General features: G+C 41.5%; 1 protein-coding gene across 2 annotated transcripts in view; it reads right to left on the bottom strand.

The window, feature by feature from the left end:
• Positions 1-272: 272 nt before the first annotated feature.
• The window catches only part of pemt (phosphatidylethanolamine N-methyltransferase), a 53,314-nt gene continuing 35,514 nt past the window's right edge, over positions 273-18,072 (bottom strand). The window contains exons 5-7 of one of the 2 annotated variants that reach the window (XM_023408117.2): positions 15,583-15,694; positions 5,181-5,255; positions 273-1,910 (exon numbers count right to left, since the gene is read on the bottom strand). In XM_023408117.2, the coding sequence (XP_023263885.1) occupies positions 1,862-1,910; positions 5,181-5,255; positions 15,583-15,694 (236 nt within the window). In that variant the 3' untranslated portion in view covers positions 273-1,861. Of the gene's footprint in view, positions 1,911-5,180; positions 5,256-12,719; positions 14,679-15,582; positions 15,695-18,072 lie in introns of those variants that run through there. The other variant, XM_087174464.1, reaches the window with a different exon arrangement.

The raw sequence follows: 18,072 nt of genomic DNA, 5'->3' as shown, positions 1-18,072 counted from the left end.
CCTGTCTTCTGTGTGGCGTTTGTAGGTGTCAATGTATGTCATAACGTCAAGTAGGATTGCATTAGAGATGCATTAGTGACTGGTTGTTACAGTTCATTACTGCTTGCTGCATTCACAGAAGTAAAACTCCTAATTCTCCTGACTCATTCAGAGGAAAAATAATCATGCACTATGCCTTCCCACACATCTGCATCTAAGAGGCAGATATGCAAAGTGCTGCCTGAAAGTGCTTCCATTAGTTGTCTTGATTTCCTGACACAAAGAACAAGTGCTTTACCCCGTGGCTCATTCTTTTATTACATAAAAAAAAATAACACATCAATGTACAGTACATTACCAAACAGTGTGTGTTATTCAGTTTGGAATGGTTTGCATAGGTACAGTATAAAACCAGAGCTGGTATAACTTTTCTGTCATTTAAATGGATTCATGTCATAGACAGTATAACAGTAAAAACAGTGTCTAACAATGAGTAATAGTGTATTACAAGAAATCTGTGGTTACAACAGCAACGGCAGTGTTGAAGGCGATTAGTGTTGAAGGTTGGTTTCGTAGGATGAAAACAGAATTATTATTTTACTCTGAATGGAGCTGCTACAGCAGAGGCCTTCATCATCCTCAATTCTTTTTTTATTGTTGTTGTTTTGCTTTGAAGGACACTATGAAATTCTTACACCAGTTAATCCAGGACGATGTCACTATACAGAATGACACTGTCGTCCTGTAAAAAAACCCCCAAAAAAACAGCACATAGGTCGTTTGTGCAGCAGGTTACAATGACCCATAGTTACGTTTTGTTGCTAGGCGACATCTAGTGGTCGTAGTAATTATGACAAGAGCAAAGAGGAAAGTGTGGCGACGTCAGGAGGAGGACGGGTCAACAAAACACAGGAACACGACACAGGAGAGCGGTGTTCGACTCCCATGTGAAACCAGCAGTTTATGTTGTTTCTGTTATCCATGAGCGTTTTACAAAGTTAACCACATTTTATTATTGTAACCATGACAACAAAGATCGTCTAATGTTGAGGAAGTACATATTTTAACCCAAATCACGATCTTACCCTAAACCTAACCAAGCCAGGACCATTACGGTCCTGTTACAGTCGTGTATTTATTATGGTAACCATGACAACCGAGGTCAGGTAGGCATGCTGCCTGTAGGGGCACTACTTCAGGGTTGTGTCAGGACCCATATGGTTGTTTAGGTAGGAGGACCTGTGATGAATATATATGAGTTGTAGCGTTCGTAATCAATTGAGAACTTGTGGCAGTGATGAACTTGTGAAAAACAAAATATTAGCTGCTTCTCTGTGCTTTCAGTCTTTGCTAACATCTTGCTGATACCTTGAAAAGGAGCCATTTACACCACTACATGCCAAAGATAACAGTGCCTGTAGGTCAAAATACTGTTTGTGTTCACATAGTAATACACCAGGAAAGGAGTTTCAAACAGCTGTCTGCAGACACAAAAGGCAACATATTTCACATAGTACAGTAGAACAGACTTTGGTGCCTAAAATTGGTCAGCTTCCCCTTTCAGATATAAGAGTGATATCAATATTGTCATGTCTAAAATATCAAACTAATACATATACATTAGCCTAATACATTATCCACATGTGACATACTTTATCAGAAATACTTTAAAAAGCCTCAACATTCAGTAGAAGAGTTTGAACTTAATTAGAGGAGGAACACTTGGAGCTGCAGTGTAAGCGTTTCCTTTGTATCCACGCTGGAGGTGGATTAGTGATCACGACGTTTGAAAAATCTGTCCGTCGATCAGTCCATCTGTCTGTTCGCATGACAGGATGGGAATCCTCGGCCACACAAGGAGCAGGAAGTGTCTGTGAAGCCACTATTTGCTGCGCTGACTCCTCTCCTGATAGATCTGTTCAGTGAATGGTCTGTAAATACAGCAGAACAAACATATAATGGGACAATAAATCAGACACTGGATCGCCGTACCACTCTGTGCCAGGAGCGTGTGTGTGTTGAACCGTGAGACAGTTTGAATATGTACGTGTGTGTATGATAGGAAGATGCCTTGTGTCTCTGAATGTTCCTCCACTCTTTTGCACTTGAATGCACACACAGTTTTGCACCATTGACCCCCATATCAAACTAACAGCTGCATCAGCAAACAGCCGCTCTGTTCCTGAGGTGTAATTAAGAGAGTTTGGAAAAAAAATAATTGACAGGAGCAATTTAACAAACGGGGATCAGAGCTTTTGTTGAACAGTTGCCAAGGGGGCTGACATTTCTTGAGCAGGTGGACACCATAAGTCTGAATCACTACAGACATTTGAAAAGTGTGCAGGAGATTTAAAGGGGCACCATGTAAGAACTGGCCAACTGTCGTATTGATTCTACAAACATACAAATGGCAGCATATTACCTCACCCATCCAAAGAAACATGGAAATGCACTCTTTGGTCCCTTCTCCTCCCTCCCATTCCCAGGTACCATAGTTGAACTTGGCATTAGGCATACCAGGACAAATCCTGATGGCTCTCTGTGTGCCTGTCATTTAGGGTGCACATGAGTTTGTGTTCCCTGCATGTCCCGGCACTGGGGTCCCTGGCCACTCACAGCCACAGACTCAGGTTGAGTGATATTTGCTACATCTCTGTCAACTCAGTGCAAACATGACGAGGACTTTCTCCAGGGTTCTCATTCATACCAGAAATCTGGATAATGCCAGAAGCTTTCACATCCCATATATGATTAAAGCAGGATAACAGGGACTCTGAATCTGGTGTTCAAACATACTCATTTACAGACAATGTCTTGTTGATGACAAGACATGGACTAGAGGTTGCCATAAGTTGAAGTAAATAACTTATAAATATCATTGGCTAAGAATACATCAGTCCTCACATAGGCACTTGAGGATGTAAAGCTACCAAGTCACCAAAATGTCCAGAGGCAGCCCAGTTTGCTGCCTTTAAGTGTATCCTATGGATTTAATAGTAGATGGGAAGGGTATAAAAATCATTATTTGGTGCCAGCTTTCATCACTTCATCTCACTTTGTATCATGGGGGATTATAAGATAAAAAAGCTTCCATTCACTGCGTGGTTCCTGCATCTATCCCACTGGTGCTTTTACCCATTCAAGTCACGGTGTGTGGTAATATCCAACCGGACACCTTGCTACCCTCTCTTAGTTTAACTAAATGAGTTCATTCAGAACCTTTGCCAGAGGCAAAAGATAAATATAGAATATGAATCTTTCCCCAGTCACAGTGTGTGGTAAAATCTGGCAGCTGCCTTTCCTTCAATTCACAGGTTCGGGCTAAATGACACAATTGGGGATCTTGCGCGGCTGGAAACCTAGGCAGTGACATGTACACCTGCGCTCTCCTTCACAGCGTGTGTTAATATGTGACCTTTTCAGAAAAGCATGCTTCTTCCACTTTCGAGGCTAAACTCTCTTTTCCTTTTTACGTCTAATGTGACTTTTTTTTTTTCGTTGGCAAATGAACCCACTCTGAAAGACTCAGCTAGACAAAGGTGGCTGAATCTTATTCCTGCAACCACCGGGTGATTTACGTAGCAGGGTGAGAAGATGTGAATAAAATAACCAAAATAATCTTCCAGGCCAGACGAGGAAGGATAAAACAGGCTCGTCAGATGTAATTTGCTGACTGCTATCCGGCCTGGCAAGCACTAATTTTCCTGTGACTGTGCTTCAGTTTATGTCATAAATGTAGGTCAGTCATCTTATGACCTAATCAATCAGCCAATTTCAAACCATTTGCAACTATTCAGGTGAACATTTTGTTGTGTCTTTATTATGGAGATCTCCGGTGTATTTCGGTACAGCCATGTGCAGTTGTGGTCCACTGGTGTGTCAGTGGTTTGCACATATGAATCATAATCTGTTTTGCTGCTATATGACAGATTCCTCACACATGTAATGCAAAGGACAGCTGCACAGTTAACACCTATACATACAAACCTGTACTCACCTGCTCTGAAGACGACACACACACACACACACACACACACACACATGGGCTCAATGTTCCACGCCGAGCTCTGCCTCATTTGTGGCTGGCTTATGGAGTAACAGCATGTTTGTGTATTTCTGTGGGTGTGTGTTTTTTTGTATGCATGTGTCTGTGGGGACTGATGTCCAGAAGTAGGTCACTCATTTTTTTCTGTTTTTTAGGTCTTATTTCATAATTGTCATAGACAAGCAGGAGGATGGGATGGAGAAAAAAAAGGGCTTTTAATATGGGAAAGAAAGGAAAAGAAAAATCAAACCACATCTTTTTTAATCCTTCTTTTTTGTCTAGCTCAGCTTTCTGCAGAAGTAATGAATGGAGATGACGTTTCAGAGGAAAACGTAAGAGAGGACGAAGAGGGGTGTGAGTAGAATAGTGCCTTATTATCCCACCCGGGTGGCCTTGTTAATATGTGTTTGAGTGACATGTCCCCATTAATCTATGTAGATAGATAACCTGAATACTGACCGTTTCTAGACCACAACAGAATTAAAAGAGCTCTTGTTTTATTACACAAGGACAGATATTTACTGTATAGTTACTGCTGGGCCATGTATGGCCAATATGAAAAATTTAGGATGTAGTTGAAAACTGCTGTAAACAAATACTTGAATGGAAAGTAGCTAAAGCCTTTGATTTACATGTAAACCAAGACATATTGCAATCAGATTAGTAATCTGGCAAATGAAGGCATATACGTACATATACAGTAAGTAAATGAACGTGTATTAAATCAAATCTGTATATTACACAAAAACATGACACTTAAAATAAAAAATATTTAGGGCAAGGGTATATTGACACTCAGACTTGAGATCTGTAGCAACAGAATGGGACTCATTCCAGACCTGATAGACTGAACTATTTTGGACCTGGCCCGATTTAGGTCATGTGTTGAGTCTTGGTTACAAGGAACCAAGAGTGCCTGTGAAAACTTCTAGTATGTGGTGAGAGAGTTGTGTAGCGTTATAAGATAGACATGTTTATTATAATAGAGTCAATCAAAACTAGGAGTTCCACACGGAAGGATTTAAGATCCCCTGCTATTTTTCTCAAATGTGCCTGTTTGTGCTGAAAATCTAAATGTTTTAAATTGACAGATGGTCAGAGACAACTTTGCTTTCACAAAACATATGTTGTCATTTGTAACCCTTACTAGACTTACCCCTCAAATCTTAACGCCACCTTGTAAGCCACAGCCACTATGGCAGTCAGGACAAGTCCAACAGGAGAGGCACCACTGGTGACAGAGGGAGAAAGAAAAAAAAATAAGAGATGAAGGTTGGGTCATATATTTTCTGAGGAGCACAGTATGTACTGAATATGTAGACCACTACACAGTGGAGAGCCCAATTCAGGCTGATGTGAAGTGTGTAATGGCGGTGAGCAAGCGAGGTAGAGAAAGACTTGAAAAGGGGGCAACAGAACAAAAGCACTCGGATTCAAATATAAAATCTGTGTCTTTTTGTCCCAACTATTTTTTTTCCACGCCTTCAAAATATTACAGATAATAAATAAAATGCAAATCTGAAGTGAATTTGATCTGGGTTGAATCAAATTATTAACTTGCTGAATCCCAGAGAAGAGCAAAAAGGATTGAAACCTGTTTGATAATATAGTCGGTGATAAATAAATCAGATATATTTTAAGAAAATAAATGATTTTAAAAGACCCCTTTAAAAATACCAATGGAATTTCAAAATGGTTTACCCTGTAGTTCATCCTTGTGGAGGAAAATAAACACATGACATACTGACCTACATACTGTATATTTGATCAGAATGTGGCACAGTAACACAGATTTATTTTATCAAGGAAAATAACAGCAAAAAAAAAAGACACACAGACCTGCATGATGGAGGTAATGCAGTTGGCATTATTAGGTAAAAAAAACTGCAATTGCTGGACTAAAAGCCATCTCATGTAGCGCAGCGGTGTGAGTAACAAAGAGCTTTCATGTGATGTCACTGTAGATACATGTTACGTGTTCGTTGTACTCTGTGGGTGGCAGTTTAATTTCTTGCGACATCACCTTTTGTAGCTCACTATTGCAATATTTATTATTAAGGTAAAGAAATAAGCATAAGCAAATCTGTCACAGCAGCAACACATTGTGGGGCATCTAAAGAAGACTTGCTGATGCGGCTTATAAAACTGTCCACCCTGACCTACTTAAGAGTAACGGAGGCACCAGTACACAGAGAAAAAAGTCAAGTCAAGTTCAGTGCTTTTCTGGATTTTTCTGTAAGGTCAATTACAAAACAACAAATATATACAAATATATATTGTGTGTAATATATAGTGTTATTCCAAAAATAAACATTTGAAGAGCAACTTGTACTGTGAGTGTTGTACTTAATCAACGCTCTAGGTTTCATGGAAATGATGCTTTGAACCATCAAGCATTCAGAGAAAAAGTAGATGTTTTGAGCAGTGCCATGAGAAAAGCTTTTTAGCTGTAGCTTGTGGGTTTAGCCACATATCTTCTAGGACGCCAATGTTGGTCAGTGCACTACTTTTAGTCCAGACTGGTCCACTCAACAAATATCAGATGGATGATTCATCCTGTGATGAACATGAATGTGTGTGCCAAATATCATGGTAATCCATCGAACAGCTGTTGCTGCACATGTACAAAACAGCTCACGTGAACCTGGTGTCTCTAGAAGAAATGATCACCAAATCATCAGGGGTACATCATGTGGGGACCATGAATCTCTGTGCAAAATGTTCACCCATTAGATAGTGAGATATTCTGCAAACTGGTGGTGCTAGATGAAGCGTTAGAGGATTACCAAAGGCAGTAAGATTCTTCCTCTGGGGACCATGAATATCGAATTGCCATTCCTGGAGCCATGCCGCTAAGAAACTAGTTCAGTTCACCAATCCAGTTTCTGTATAATTTTTCCAGACATTAATTAACGGGGAATACCAACTCTTAGACAATCTCCAAAAAAAAAAGAAAAACAGTTTGTTCAAACTCCAAAACTCCCTGCAAGACACCACTCGGAATAAGAGGACAAATGTGTTAGTCTACAACTGTAATAGCCGGATGTTAAATCACTCTGACTTCATGTTCACAGTTGGAATGCAGTGACTATCTTTTTGCTTCGCTCCCTACAGAACGCATCAACCAGGTCGAGACATGCGATGAGTGATGAAAGGTTTTGCTCTACCTGTGGTTTCCGAAAATCACTTCTTTCAATTCTTTTCACCGCCTTTGACCTTTGTGGAGATCGCAGGGGCCACATAAAAATAGAACTGCAGCACGGGCACCCACTGGGAGCTTTCTTAACTTAGAATTCGAGGTCAGTACTTTTTCTTAGAATTGATCAAGAAAAAGAAATCTAAAAAAAAAAAAAATACTTGCTTTTGGATTCTGACACCAAATTGATTTTATATTTGATCAGTTTTTACATTTTGACTTTAACATATAGTTAAAACGTTCCCCTAACAGCACTACTTCCCATAGGTCACTGTGCTGGATGTTCCCTCCTGCACATCTTTCAACATTAGTCCCTCATCCATTTCAGTCCACTATCTGTTGATAACAGGAAGATGGGAGAAAAATTGTTGAGTCCTTGAACAGCTCTCTCGTGACTTTAGACTTCTGTGTCAGGTCCGTAACAGGTGTGATTACATTTGATTCACAGCTTTCGTTGACTTCGACCCTGTCACGCAACACTGACCTCGGTGAGACCCGGTGATCGTGACACATAAATCTTACATGATGATGAGTCAGAGTGTGTGCGGTCATCTATATTTACCACTGACCCATATTACAAACTGTCATAATTACAAATGACAGAACTAAAATTGGTCAGGCTGTCGGCTGACTTGCTTGTGTCAAATTGGAACATTGCCCTCATTCAACACAAGCACCTCTCTTCTTCTTTTCTTCTTCTTCTGATCCAATTTGTCCTTTCTTTACGGTAATTAATGACACAAATCTTTTTGTATGTTATCCTGTTGGTTTCGTCTACATGCTGTGGGTTTTTCACTGTTATAAAATATATGCTCACAATATGATCTACAGAGAGAACATCTGTCAGCGTGGTGCTATTTTCTGAATAAACGAATGCTGATATTACACTAGTGATATTATTTTCCATCCTGTGCATCCGTCTAGCTCGCACATGTCTGTAATTCTCAGTCTGCATGCTCTTATCTGAATCTGAATGGAAATCTGTCTATGCACATGAATATGTGCCTTTGTATCTCTCCGTTAGTGCTATCTGTATGAATCAGGCTGCAGTCGCTAGTAATGCATTTGGACAAAGACATTAATTCGCTCACTTAGTCAGTGTTTAGTTTTTTTGGCATAAATCACAGTATGTGCTGACGGACCCGGGGCCAAGAGTTAGTGCTCTCCCTGATCAAGAATGTATGTAAAGATTCAAAGTTTGACAGCAAGAGGTTTTAGTTTTCACATATAGTCACAGAAAACGCCATGTGACATGAACAGGACGTGACTGACATGTAGGTAAACAGGAAACGATATAAAAATGTAATATCACGATTGTTATTATTGTTATCAGAATTATCGTGTAAAATGTTTCATCATGGAAACCACAAATAAATAATTAGCGGCACCTTTTGTTTGCATTTTAACATTAAAATAATGACATGTCCAACACGTCTTTATCTTTAGACGCCGGTGACCCATTTTTACATCGTTACAAAATCTGACAAAACACATTTCATTCATGAGACACATGACTTTAGCGCAATCTTTTTAAGTTGATAGGTGTCTGATCTTTGTAGACTGCATTACAGGCAAAGCACACTTCTCTCCACAATGTCTTCTATAAGCTCATACCACAACACTTCAGACTGAGCGAGAGACGCTTCCCCGCTGAAACTGGGCTAATAACATGCATCCGAACTCATGTGTCAGGCAGCAGACAGGCCGCATGTGCTGTTAGCGGCGAGCGTGCTGTGACTCACTGTCGTCTGTATTCTTCTTTACACTCCCTCAACCTTCAGATGATACCTGACCTGCGCTCTGGGAAAATCAATGTCGCAAGATTACCCACACACACACACACGCACGCACACACACACACACACACACACACACACACACACACACACACACACACGATAAGAGGGAATGACAGATTTCTACCCACCTGTGTGAAATAATAAAATAGTAGCATCACCTGTAATTAATTAATCATTGTTAATAAGTGGTTGAAGCTTTTAAAAATAATTTCATTAAGTTAATAACCATGACACCAGATCACAGGAGAGACTTGGTTTAAAAGGGAAAGAGTTTATAATTAGAGACACTCATTGCTCTGAGACTCTTTATATTTTATACTTTTAATAACATTTGTGACTGTTTTAATTAGTGTGGTGATCCGTGTGTGTGTGTGTGTGTGTGTGTGTGTGTGTGTGTGATGGTTGTTCTGCAGTTGAAAAGTTGTCCTGTTGTGATCTTGTGGAAGTGTAATTTGTTCTAAAATCTTGATCTGGATGAGATTGTTCTGATTAAATACTGCTTAACCAAGGAGTGGGAGAATGAGAGTTTGCATTGTCTAGTGTTGAGACACTGGAGATGTAAATCTGACATATACAGACGAAGATCAGGGCGACGTGGGAAAAAAAAACCAAAAACAAATATATATCACATTGTTCTCACAATGTTTCCTCTAGACTGGTGAGTAAACAGCTGTTAATGCTAACGGGTACTTTTACTTCTTCACTGTGTTCACCAGCGAGTTGCTAACTGTGCTAGCTGTTTGGACCTGGATAGCTAGTGTGTGCACTGGGGTTATCTTCTTACATACAGTATTTTTCCCGCTGAAATCAGCCGCCTGCTGTGCCTGCATACGAGTTCGACGAGAGATGCGAGACTGAACCGACAAACAAATCGTCTGACTGAGACAAACGTAACATTAGTTAATGACGGTACACCAGCAGTAGCAGCACCACAGGTGATCAATTCCACTCAGGCCGCTGTTAACTCAACGGGCGCTCAGATTTCAAGCAGTCATAACAAGCAAGATGGTAAATCCTCTGCGTTGTGACTGTTTCCTCTGAAAGGAAATACAAAGCTCATGGAGTTAAGGGCGAAGGCTGGAGGAGGGGAGTCGGGGTGGAGTGGAAAAGATGGAAACTACTGTACCACCGCTGCGTAAAAGATCCAAATACATCCACTTATTCCCTTTCGGCCTGATTAGAGAGCACAGGGGAGAATAAAAAAGCAGGTGTCATGTTTTGCAAGAAATTTCAACTCAAAGGCAAGAATTCTGTATAATTTACTCCAAGACTAATTGGAATAACCTTTGAACGAATGGCGCCCGTGGGGAGCAGGTAACGTTCTCTGCGGTCTAACGTATAGCTGGGAGATGACGGCTGCCTCTAATTTATTATGAAAACACTGACATATACTGCGGGTTTACATACGTGAGCAACAAGGACTCAGGGCAGGTCCAGCTGCAGAGCGATCAACTGAGTCAGTCTTAACGACAGAGAAATCCACAGTCAACTTTCCATTTGAGTGAAAAGCACTTTAAGCTCTGCAATTATCCTACTGACGGCAGAGAATTAGTGTTGGGTGAAGCCGTGCACTCAGACAGAAGGTTAGAGGGACGTGTGGAGGTGGTGGAGAAGGATGCTGAGACAGAGGGGAATCTCACATGTGAGAGTTTTCATGTGGCTTTTTTTGCTAAATTAGTTAAAAAAATGTAGAAAAACAGACTATTTCAAATGTTGTTTTAGCCTGTTTCATCACAAATATGGAAAGCTCCAAATATGTAACACCGCTCCATCCCGGGCTTCACCTTGGATGTGCAATTAACGTGTTATTTGCCAAGTGAAATGCCAAATGCGTAGCGTCAAGCTGTGTATCATACATTGCAGGAAATGCCTGTCATCTGGTTGTTGTTCATAACCGGAAAAACTGAAAACGGATATTTATATGCATATTCATATGTCTATCAGTTGTTGGCCATTTCTCTCCTTCATCTGTTTTTTTTTTTTACCAATATTACAATATAAAGGTGAACGTGTCATAACATGGTGTTCATTCCAATTTCAGTTTTTGATTTAAAATTTTATTTGCAAAAATGTCCAAAAACATGTTTTCACTTTGTGGGTTCTGGATTCTTGAGTGCACGCTGATGCAAAAATGAAAATGTACATTTAAAATTAAATGTACGACACAATTACTGTAGTAACAAAAAAAAATTTAATGTGGAAAAAGAACACAACAAGAAACAGATAAACTTGCGCAGGAGAAAAGGGAATGTGATCAAGGCCACTTGTCTGCGATGTTGACGGTGAAGCACATCTGGCGCAGCACTCCAGCAGCGAGGGTCACAAAACTAAAAACAGGTTTCAACAACGTTGGATCCAACTGTTGAAAGAACCAGAAGGCCTGAGGCACATGACCTGAGAGGTCTGATAATCACATCTGACAGTCACGGCAGAGATGTGTGCAACAACCACATGTTGCCTCCACAACAACTCTTTTAATGTTGCGCTCTTTTAATGTCTCCTCTGAGATGATGACTCTCTTCTAAAAAAGTTTTATTGAATCAGTTTTAATGCTCTGCGTTGTTGCCTGGATGGTAATCAGACTCTGGCCAACAGAAACAGGCTTGGTAGCTTCATCAAAGTGGCAAATGAGATTTCAGGGAGGGGTCAGGCCCTTCTTACAGACCTCTTTAACAGGCAGGTGGTCTGAAAAGCTACGTCCCTCCTGGAGGGCGATCCTGTTGTTAGGTGGCAGATAGTATTTCATTGTTGTCTAGAGATCGCTTATTTACACAGACTGTGCACTGTGTCTTTTGCACTTTGACTTTTGACCTTGATGAATGAACTTTTACTCTGGCCATGATCATGCCCTACATTTCTGTTGAAGTGCTGGTACTATGTGTATCCTTGTATGTGTCTTCATTTATAGCCTGACTCCAAATCAATTTTGCTGTAAGGGAAAATAAAGAAACTTTGAACTTTGAGGTTTGAGCACAGATCTGTGGAGCATTGTAGACTGAAAGAACATTTTTAAATTTTATTCTAAATGTTTCCATAAGTGGAATCAGAGACTGGCGCAAACGTAATCATGTCTGGACCACAGGAGCTATGCTGTGAATATATGCTTTGTTCGTGTCTTACTTTTATAGTCCCTGTGCTGTTGCACTCTGTACTGTACTGAATACACACTGTAGTATCAGCCACAGCTGAATAGCAGCAATGTGCTTTTGCCTGGAGCAGAGAGTGATCTTTTTAAAAGGCAGTGTTGTTGTTCTCTCTCGTTCAAAGATGCGGCTCCATCCCACAAGCTCAACACATGATAATGGTCCATGATATAACTGAAGGGCAGCATTCAGCACGCTGTTCATCACTCTGGCAATGTTATGGTGATAAGATAAATGAACTGCCCCACTGTGGACTGGGCTGGAGGGGTTTTTTTACGCAAAGTGTGAGAAAAAAGAGCAAACAGACGGGGGGCAAGTAGTTTCAGTAGCTGAATACAGTGTCATTTTAAGTGGCAGAGACGACTATTGATGTGCAGTATTTATTCTGCACGCCATCACTTGAGGGGTTAATGCATGAGTTCAGTTTTACCTGCACAACAATGTTGACTCTCTTCTTTGTTCTGTATTAAAACGCACCCTTCTTGTTTGGCTACGATGTTAACAGACGGTTGCTCTTCTACTGTCGCGTTTGCAGCACTCAGTTGTCTTTGTACGTATTCTTTGAAATGGAACTGTAACCTGTGACTGCAGGAATGTATATTGTGTCAGTCACATGCTAATGCATTTTGCTTTCATGTGCGAGCGCAGGCGGAAAAAACAAAACGAGGATCATCATGTAAAAACTTTGCTCCGTAGCACTAATAGTGGTCAATAACTCCGCCTTTAATTTTCCTATTGGGGATTCACCTAAAAAGACTCTTTCACTCAATGTAAAACTCAGGAGCCGGAAGATTTCAGACGTCTTTTTTATGCAATATCTTTGATGTTGTTGTTTTGGATGTAAGAATATGGATATATAACTTTCGGTTCATTCTTTCGAGCAACCTGAGTTTTACGTTGATATTGCACGAAACCTCTGGACATTATATTTATGTGCTATATCTTGTACAGGACTGTAATACATGCGTGAAGGACACTTTTGTACAAGTATTTATTGACGGATGTTTTTATTAACTCACCTATTCAATTTATCTTCCACTTCACATGGGATAAGGCGACTGGCTGCTGACTCAGCCACTCCTATTGAAGGTGGCTCCTCTTTGTTGGAGAATCATTTGCCTGATGAAGGTCCAGGACTGAAACGTTGCAATAATTGCCCCTTTGGATCCACTAATTCTGTTCCTGCGCACCTGCCCCGCAAAATTTTCTCCTGCATTTTATATTTGTCTGTAGATTTTAAGATACCAAGAGCAGATAAGTGTGACTTATTCAACTAAATACAGCACTGACAGTTTGGAAAACAGGCGACTGCTACTCATGTTTGGTGCCACAGTCCTTTTTCTGCAGTGGTGCTCCATGCAAAACCACATGGTATATGACCACAACCAGGAACAGCATCATGCAGCATTTCCAGCTCCAGTCTTATTTATTTAGCAGCACGAGTCCAGCTCGTGCTCATGTATTAGTCTAAGTGCATTTGCTAATGTGTGTCAGCTAATCTCTCTTCCAGGTCGCAGAGAGAGGCCAGTAAGTGGCCTAATGTGTGGGACATAAACGGGCTGGCACATGAAGGGGATCGGAGGAGGGTGAGGGGCGTGTGTGTGTGTGTGTGTGTGTGTGTGTGTGTGTGTGTGGAGGTTTTTCTCCCCTCCTCAGGTTCCTCAGTTCTAGATGCATGTAGACTGCTGTTTGTGTGTCCGAGGATGTGAGATCCTTCAGAATCACTCAAGTGCCCTCAGACACAGTGAAGAATGTCTTCGAGGGCTTTGAGGCTTTTGCATGACGGTTAATGTATCTGAAATACGACAGATGAAAGAAAATAAGAATAATCACCAAGTTCTCTGTTGTCACAGCAACCACCATCACAGCAATAAAATGATCAATGATAAGAAAGCGCCTTCAATCAGACTATTTCTTCACAGTGACTATATGATATTCTGCTCAGGATGATTCAGTCATATTTTGAAAATGGTGATTCTGGGAAGATTTTCTTTCACTTTGAACATAATTTGTTTTCTTTCCATTTCAAGCTGTTGCAGACTGAAACTGGGCCACGGTGTATTAAGCCTCCTGCAGCCCAGAACCTTTTTTTGACTAAATCCTGGTTCACCCCAGACTGGTAAACATGTTGCTGTTTTGCTGTGTAATACAGTGATTCAACACACTGCAACTTAACAACACACATGCAAAGACACAAACGCGCTGCAAATTCATGCAACACAACAGAAGTGGGAAGGTTGTGTACAGTGGGTTTATCACAGAAACCAGCTACAAACTGTGAAATTATGGGTCAGAAAAACCAAAAGCCTCGACACTAAAAGCTCCATAGAACTGACTGGAACTGCAGAATCACTGGTAATTCTCTGAGTAATCATCACCCACTTCACAAACCAGTAGTCATGTGATCCAAGGTTAATAGGAGAAACACTGCTTCAAGCTGCATTAAGTCAGCATGGATGAGAAGTCCTGAAGAGATCTCCATGGTTGAAAGCTCCAGAACAAGCGAGTAAGTGGACCTTGAAATGACAGCGTTTCATTTAGCTGGAAATGCATTCAAAATGATATTAAGGACAATCGACATGGTTGACACACACACACACACACACACACACACACACACACACACACACACACACACCTAGACCTATATTCAGAGATTGTATTTATTTTACTGTAGCTTCTTAAGGCAGCAACACAAAGGGACAAAGGAATGAAGAGTGAAGACAGCAGACAGGTTGAGGCAGAGGATGCTTCTGTTTCTCCAAAGACTCGAACAACAAGCGGGTCGGAGAAAAATGGAGGTAACTGGAGGGAAACAGGTGAGGGTGAGAGAGAGCGAGAGAGAGAGAGAGAGATGCAGAGAGAATAGGGCCGGGACAAAGGAGGTACTGGGGCTGACAGTGAATCAAATTCAAAGTGGAGAGAAAATGGGGCAAAATTGGTCACAACCAAAAGGACTATAAAGAGAGAGAGAAAGAGTATAATCAGGAATGGAGTCCACGTAGCTCAGTGTGAGGAAGAATGGGGGGCTAATAGCTTTTATCGGCGGATGGGCTCGTCAACCCTGGAGCGCTCGCCTAGCAACGACGCACCCTGGGCTCCCAGCGATGCGGTCACACAGTTGTCATAGAGATGAGGCACACACGTAAAAGTTTTTACCTCCCCACCTCTTTGCGAGAGGAAAATGATTTTTCGACTTGGAAGCGGTATTTTCCATTCGCAGGTCACAGCTTGTTATCTATGCTGCTTTTTCTGCATGTCTTCACTTTACGTGTGAACAGCTGTTCGAGTAACGGTTCCTGACGTACCAGGTAAAAATAACTCGGCGTTATGATTCATCAGAGCCAATCTCAAACCTCTGTGGAGACTTTCTGAATTTGAATTACACCCTCTCTGACCAAAAATACTCTCAATACTTACATGAGTGCCAGGCCGAGGTAGTTGGCAGTGCTGCCCCAGTACATCGGGTTCTCTGTGATGTTGAAGGGAAAACCCGACACCTTCTCATCCATCAGGATGCCAAAGTAATCACCTGGAAAAACACACACACACACACACACACACACACACACACACACACACACACACACACAGCGGGTTAACGCTGGACCGGGTTCAGATGAGAGAATCTTGGCTGTTTGTTTGATACAAACACATTTCATAACTAAAGTCTGTCCAACGTCTGTACGTGCTTTTTCCCTTCTCAGTGTCACATGAGGCTGGAGAGTATCCCAGCATGCACTTGGCGAGAAGCAGGGGAACATAGCTCCATACATGCCTCCAGGTTAGCAACCAGTACAGGTGGGATTGGTGGACTGTTTCACACTGTTGCCATGGTTTTCCACATTGTCATCGACCATGATGCCGTGTTTTAAACTCAGACCAGACAGATTTCAGTCCGCTTGACATTCTACAATCACTTTTGACACGTTTCTGACAAAACAGCGGGAGACACTGAAGTCCGACTGGTGATGCGCTGTGAGGGAACACGACCTTGGCACCGCACGGCCTTGTTAATGCTGCACTGTCTGGCTGCTCCGCCATCACCAGGCTGTTACTGATGTCAACTGCATGACCTCATGTGAAAACTCTGGAGTGCAAGTTTGATTATTGTAGCAAGAAATGAGCGAGGAAATATCAGTTCGTCTCACTTGTATAATACATTATAATGGTGTTTTTGTATGTTCTTTCATTTTTTTAAAAAGAGGATAACAGTTTGTGGACGCAGTTTTTGACGCAGAGCCAACGGCTGAAGCCCGTGGATGGGTGTTTCCCGCGGCCAGGGCTGACAAACATTTCGAGAACAAGTGTTGTGTGTTGCCAAGACACCCGCTGTCCACTTCAGTGGTGTGCTATTACCTGGAAAAAAAAAAAGATCATAACATGAGTGTATTAGGGAGAACACCATACAGTGCTGCCACGTTTTCCCAGCTGCCACCTGTGGTAACAAACGTGTTCCCATCCAAACGTAGCACAAATTTTGGCCAAATTTCAAGACACTCAACAAAGAAAGGCGTTATTAGGAGGTTAGTTGACATGAACAGCCCGTGGTGGTATTTTCCAGTTGGGGGGGGGGGGCATTAGGATGAGGTCATTTAAACAGCGCCAGTAAAACCTCAAACTGCTGTGTTGGTCCTACATTATTCAAATGAGAGGATTGATGGATTTTAGCAATTGCTAACAACGTTAGCTCCCCAGCTTAGCTGTGTGTTTGGCCAAAAGATGTTTTAATCAATTAATTAACAGTAACGTCAGCCAGTAACAAAAAGTCAAAGCCCCTGACAGAAAACTATATGGGGGAGTTCTCGCTGCCAATTTCTTCTTTTTGAAAGTTATAATTTTTCACCAAATAAATACACAAGTCAAAACAAACATTTCTTAGCAAAAAATTCATTTTAAGTTTGACAAAATTTAATCTGAACATATTTGTCTGATAGCACAAGTTGAACAAGCATCGGAAGTCAAACAAGTGTGTGTGTGTTTTCTCGCGCAGTGTCCACGGAGGTCTTTGGCCTATAACCGAGTTGGGTGCGGCTGAACTAGGACACTTGCTTACTGTAACCTGAGCACTTACCACGGCGCTGTGTAATAAGTTCCCCCACATATTGTGCGCACACAAACGCATAGACACACAAACGCATAGACACACAAACGCATAGACACACAAACGCATAGACACACAAACGCATAGACACACAAACGCAGGCATAATGTGACCCATTTTACTTATAAGAGGACATGAACATTCAAATACTTCCCTTGTACCTCCGTCGTCCGTCCACCCACACACACACACACACACACACACACACACACACACACACACACACACACACATACACACACACACACACAGGCTTCAAGTAGGTAAAATCCACCTGCGGAGTTACACATGTGGTGCTGCTGGCCCTGTTTTCTGTCGAAGAGAGGCCGTTAAAGCCCAAGTTACATAGCGATTTTCATTATGTGCGCTCATTTAAACGCCACAATAAAAAAAAAATAAATAAAGATTATATAAACAAATGTGTTTGGTTTTTTTGAATAGAGAACCAGCTGCCCTGCAGAACAATACACTAACCTCATTCTTCTTTTTCCCTCCAAAGTGACCGTTTACCGATTCAGACTTGAAAGCCAAGCAGAACATTTTATTCCCCCCCCCGTGTCACTGTTGTTTCATTGTGGTTATGAAAACAGGCGAGCTTGGTTTGCTGAAGAGCAGCGTGGCATCCTAGAAGTTGGAGAAGCGGGTCTGTGATTAGCAGGTTGTGATCGCTGTTCGGCCGTCACATTCAGACTACGGGTAATTTGATTGTGTTGATCTTTCTTTCCGCCCCTGTGCCATCAATTTGAAATCGCCAGGTCACGGTGACTCAAGGAGATATATATAGAACAAATAAGACACATCAACCC

This window comes from Seriola lalandi, unplaced genomic scaffold (assembly GCF_002814215.2).
Source record: "Seriola lalandi dorsalis isolate HSWRI2012SDOR001 ecotype SW California unplaced genomic scaffold, Sedor1 jcf7180002054354, whole genome shotgun sequence".
Classification (NCBI taxonomy): Eukaryota; Metazoa; Chordata; class Actinopteri; order Carangiformes; family Carangidae; genus Seriola; species Seriola lalandi.
The sequence above is the reverse complement of the archived record's forward strand: the minus strand, read 5'-3'. Positions and strand labels throughout refer to the sequence as shown.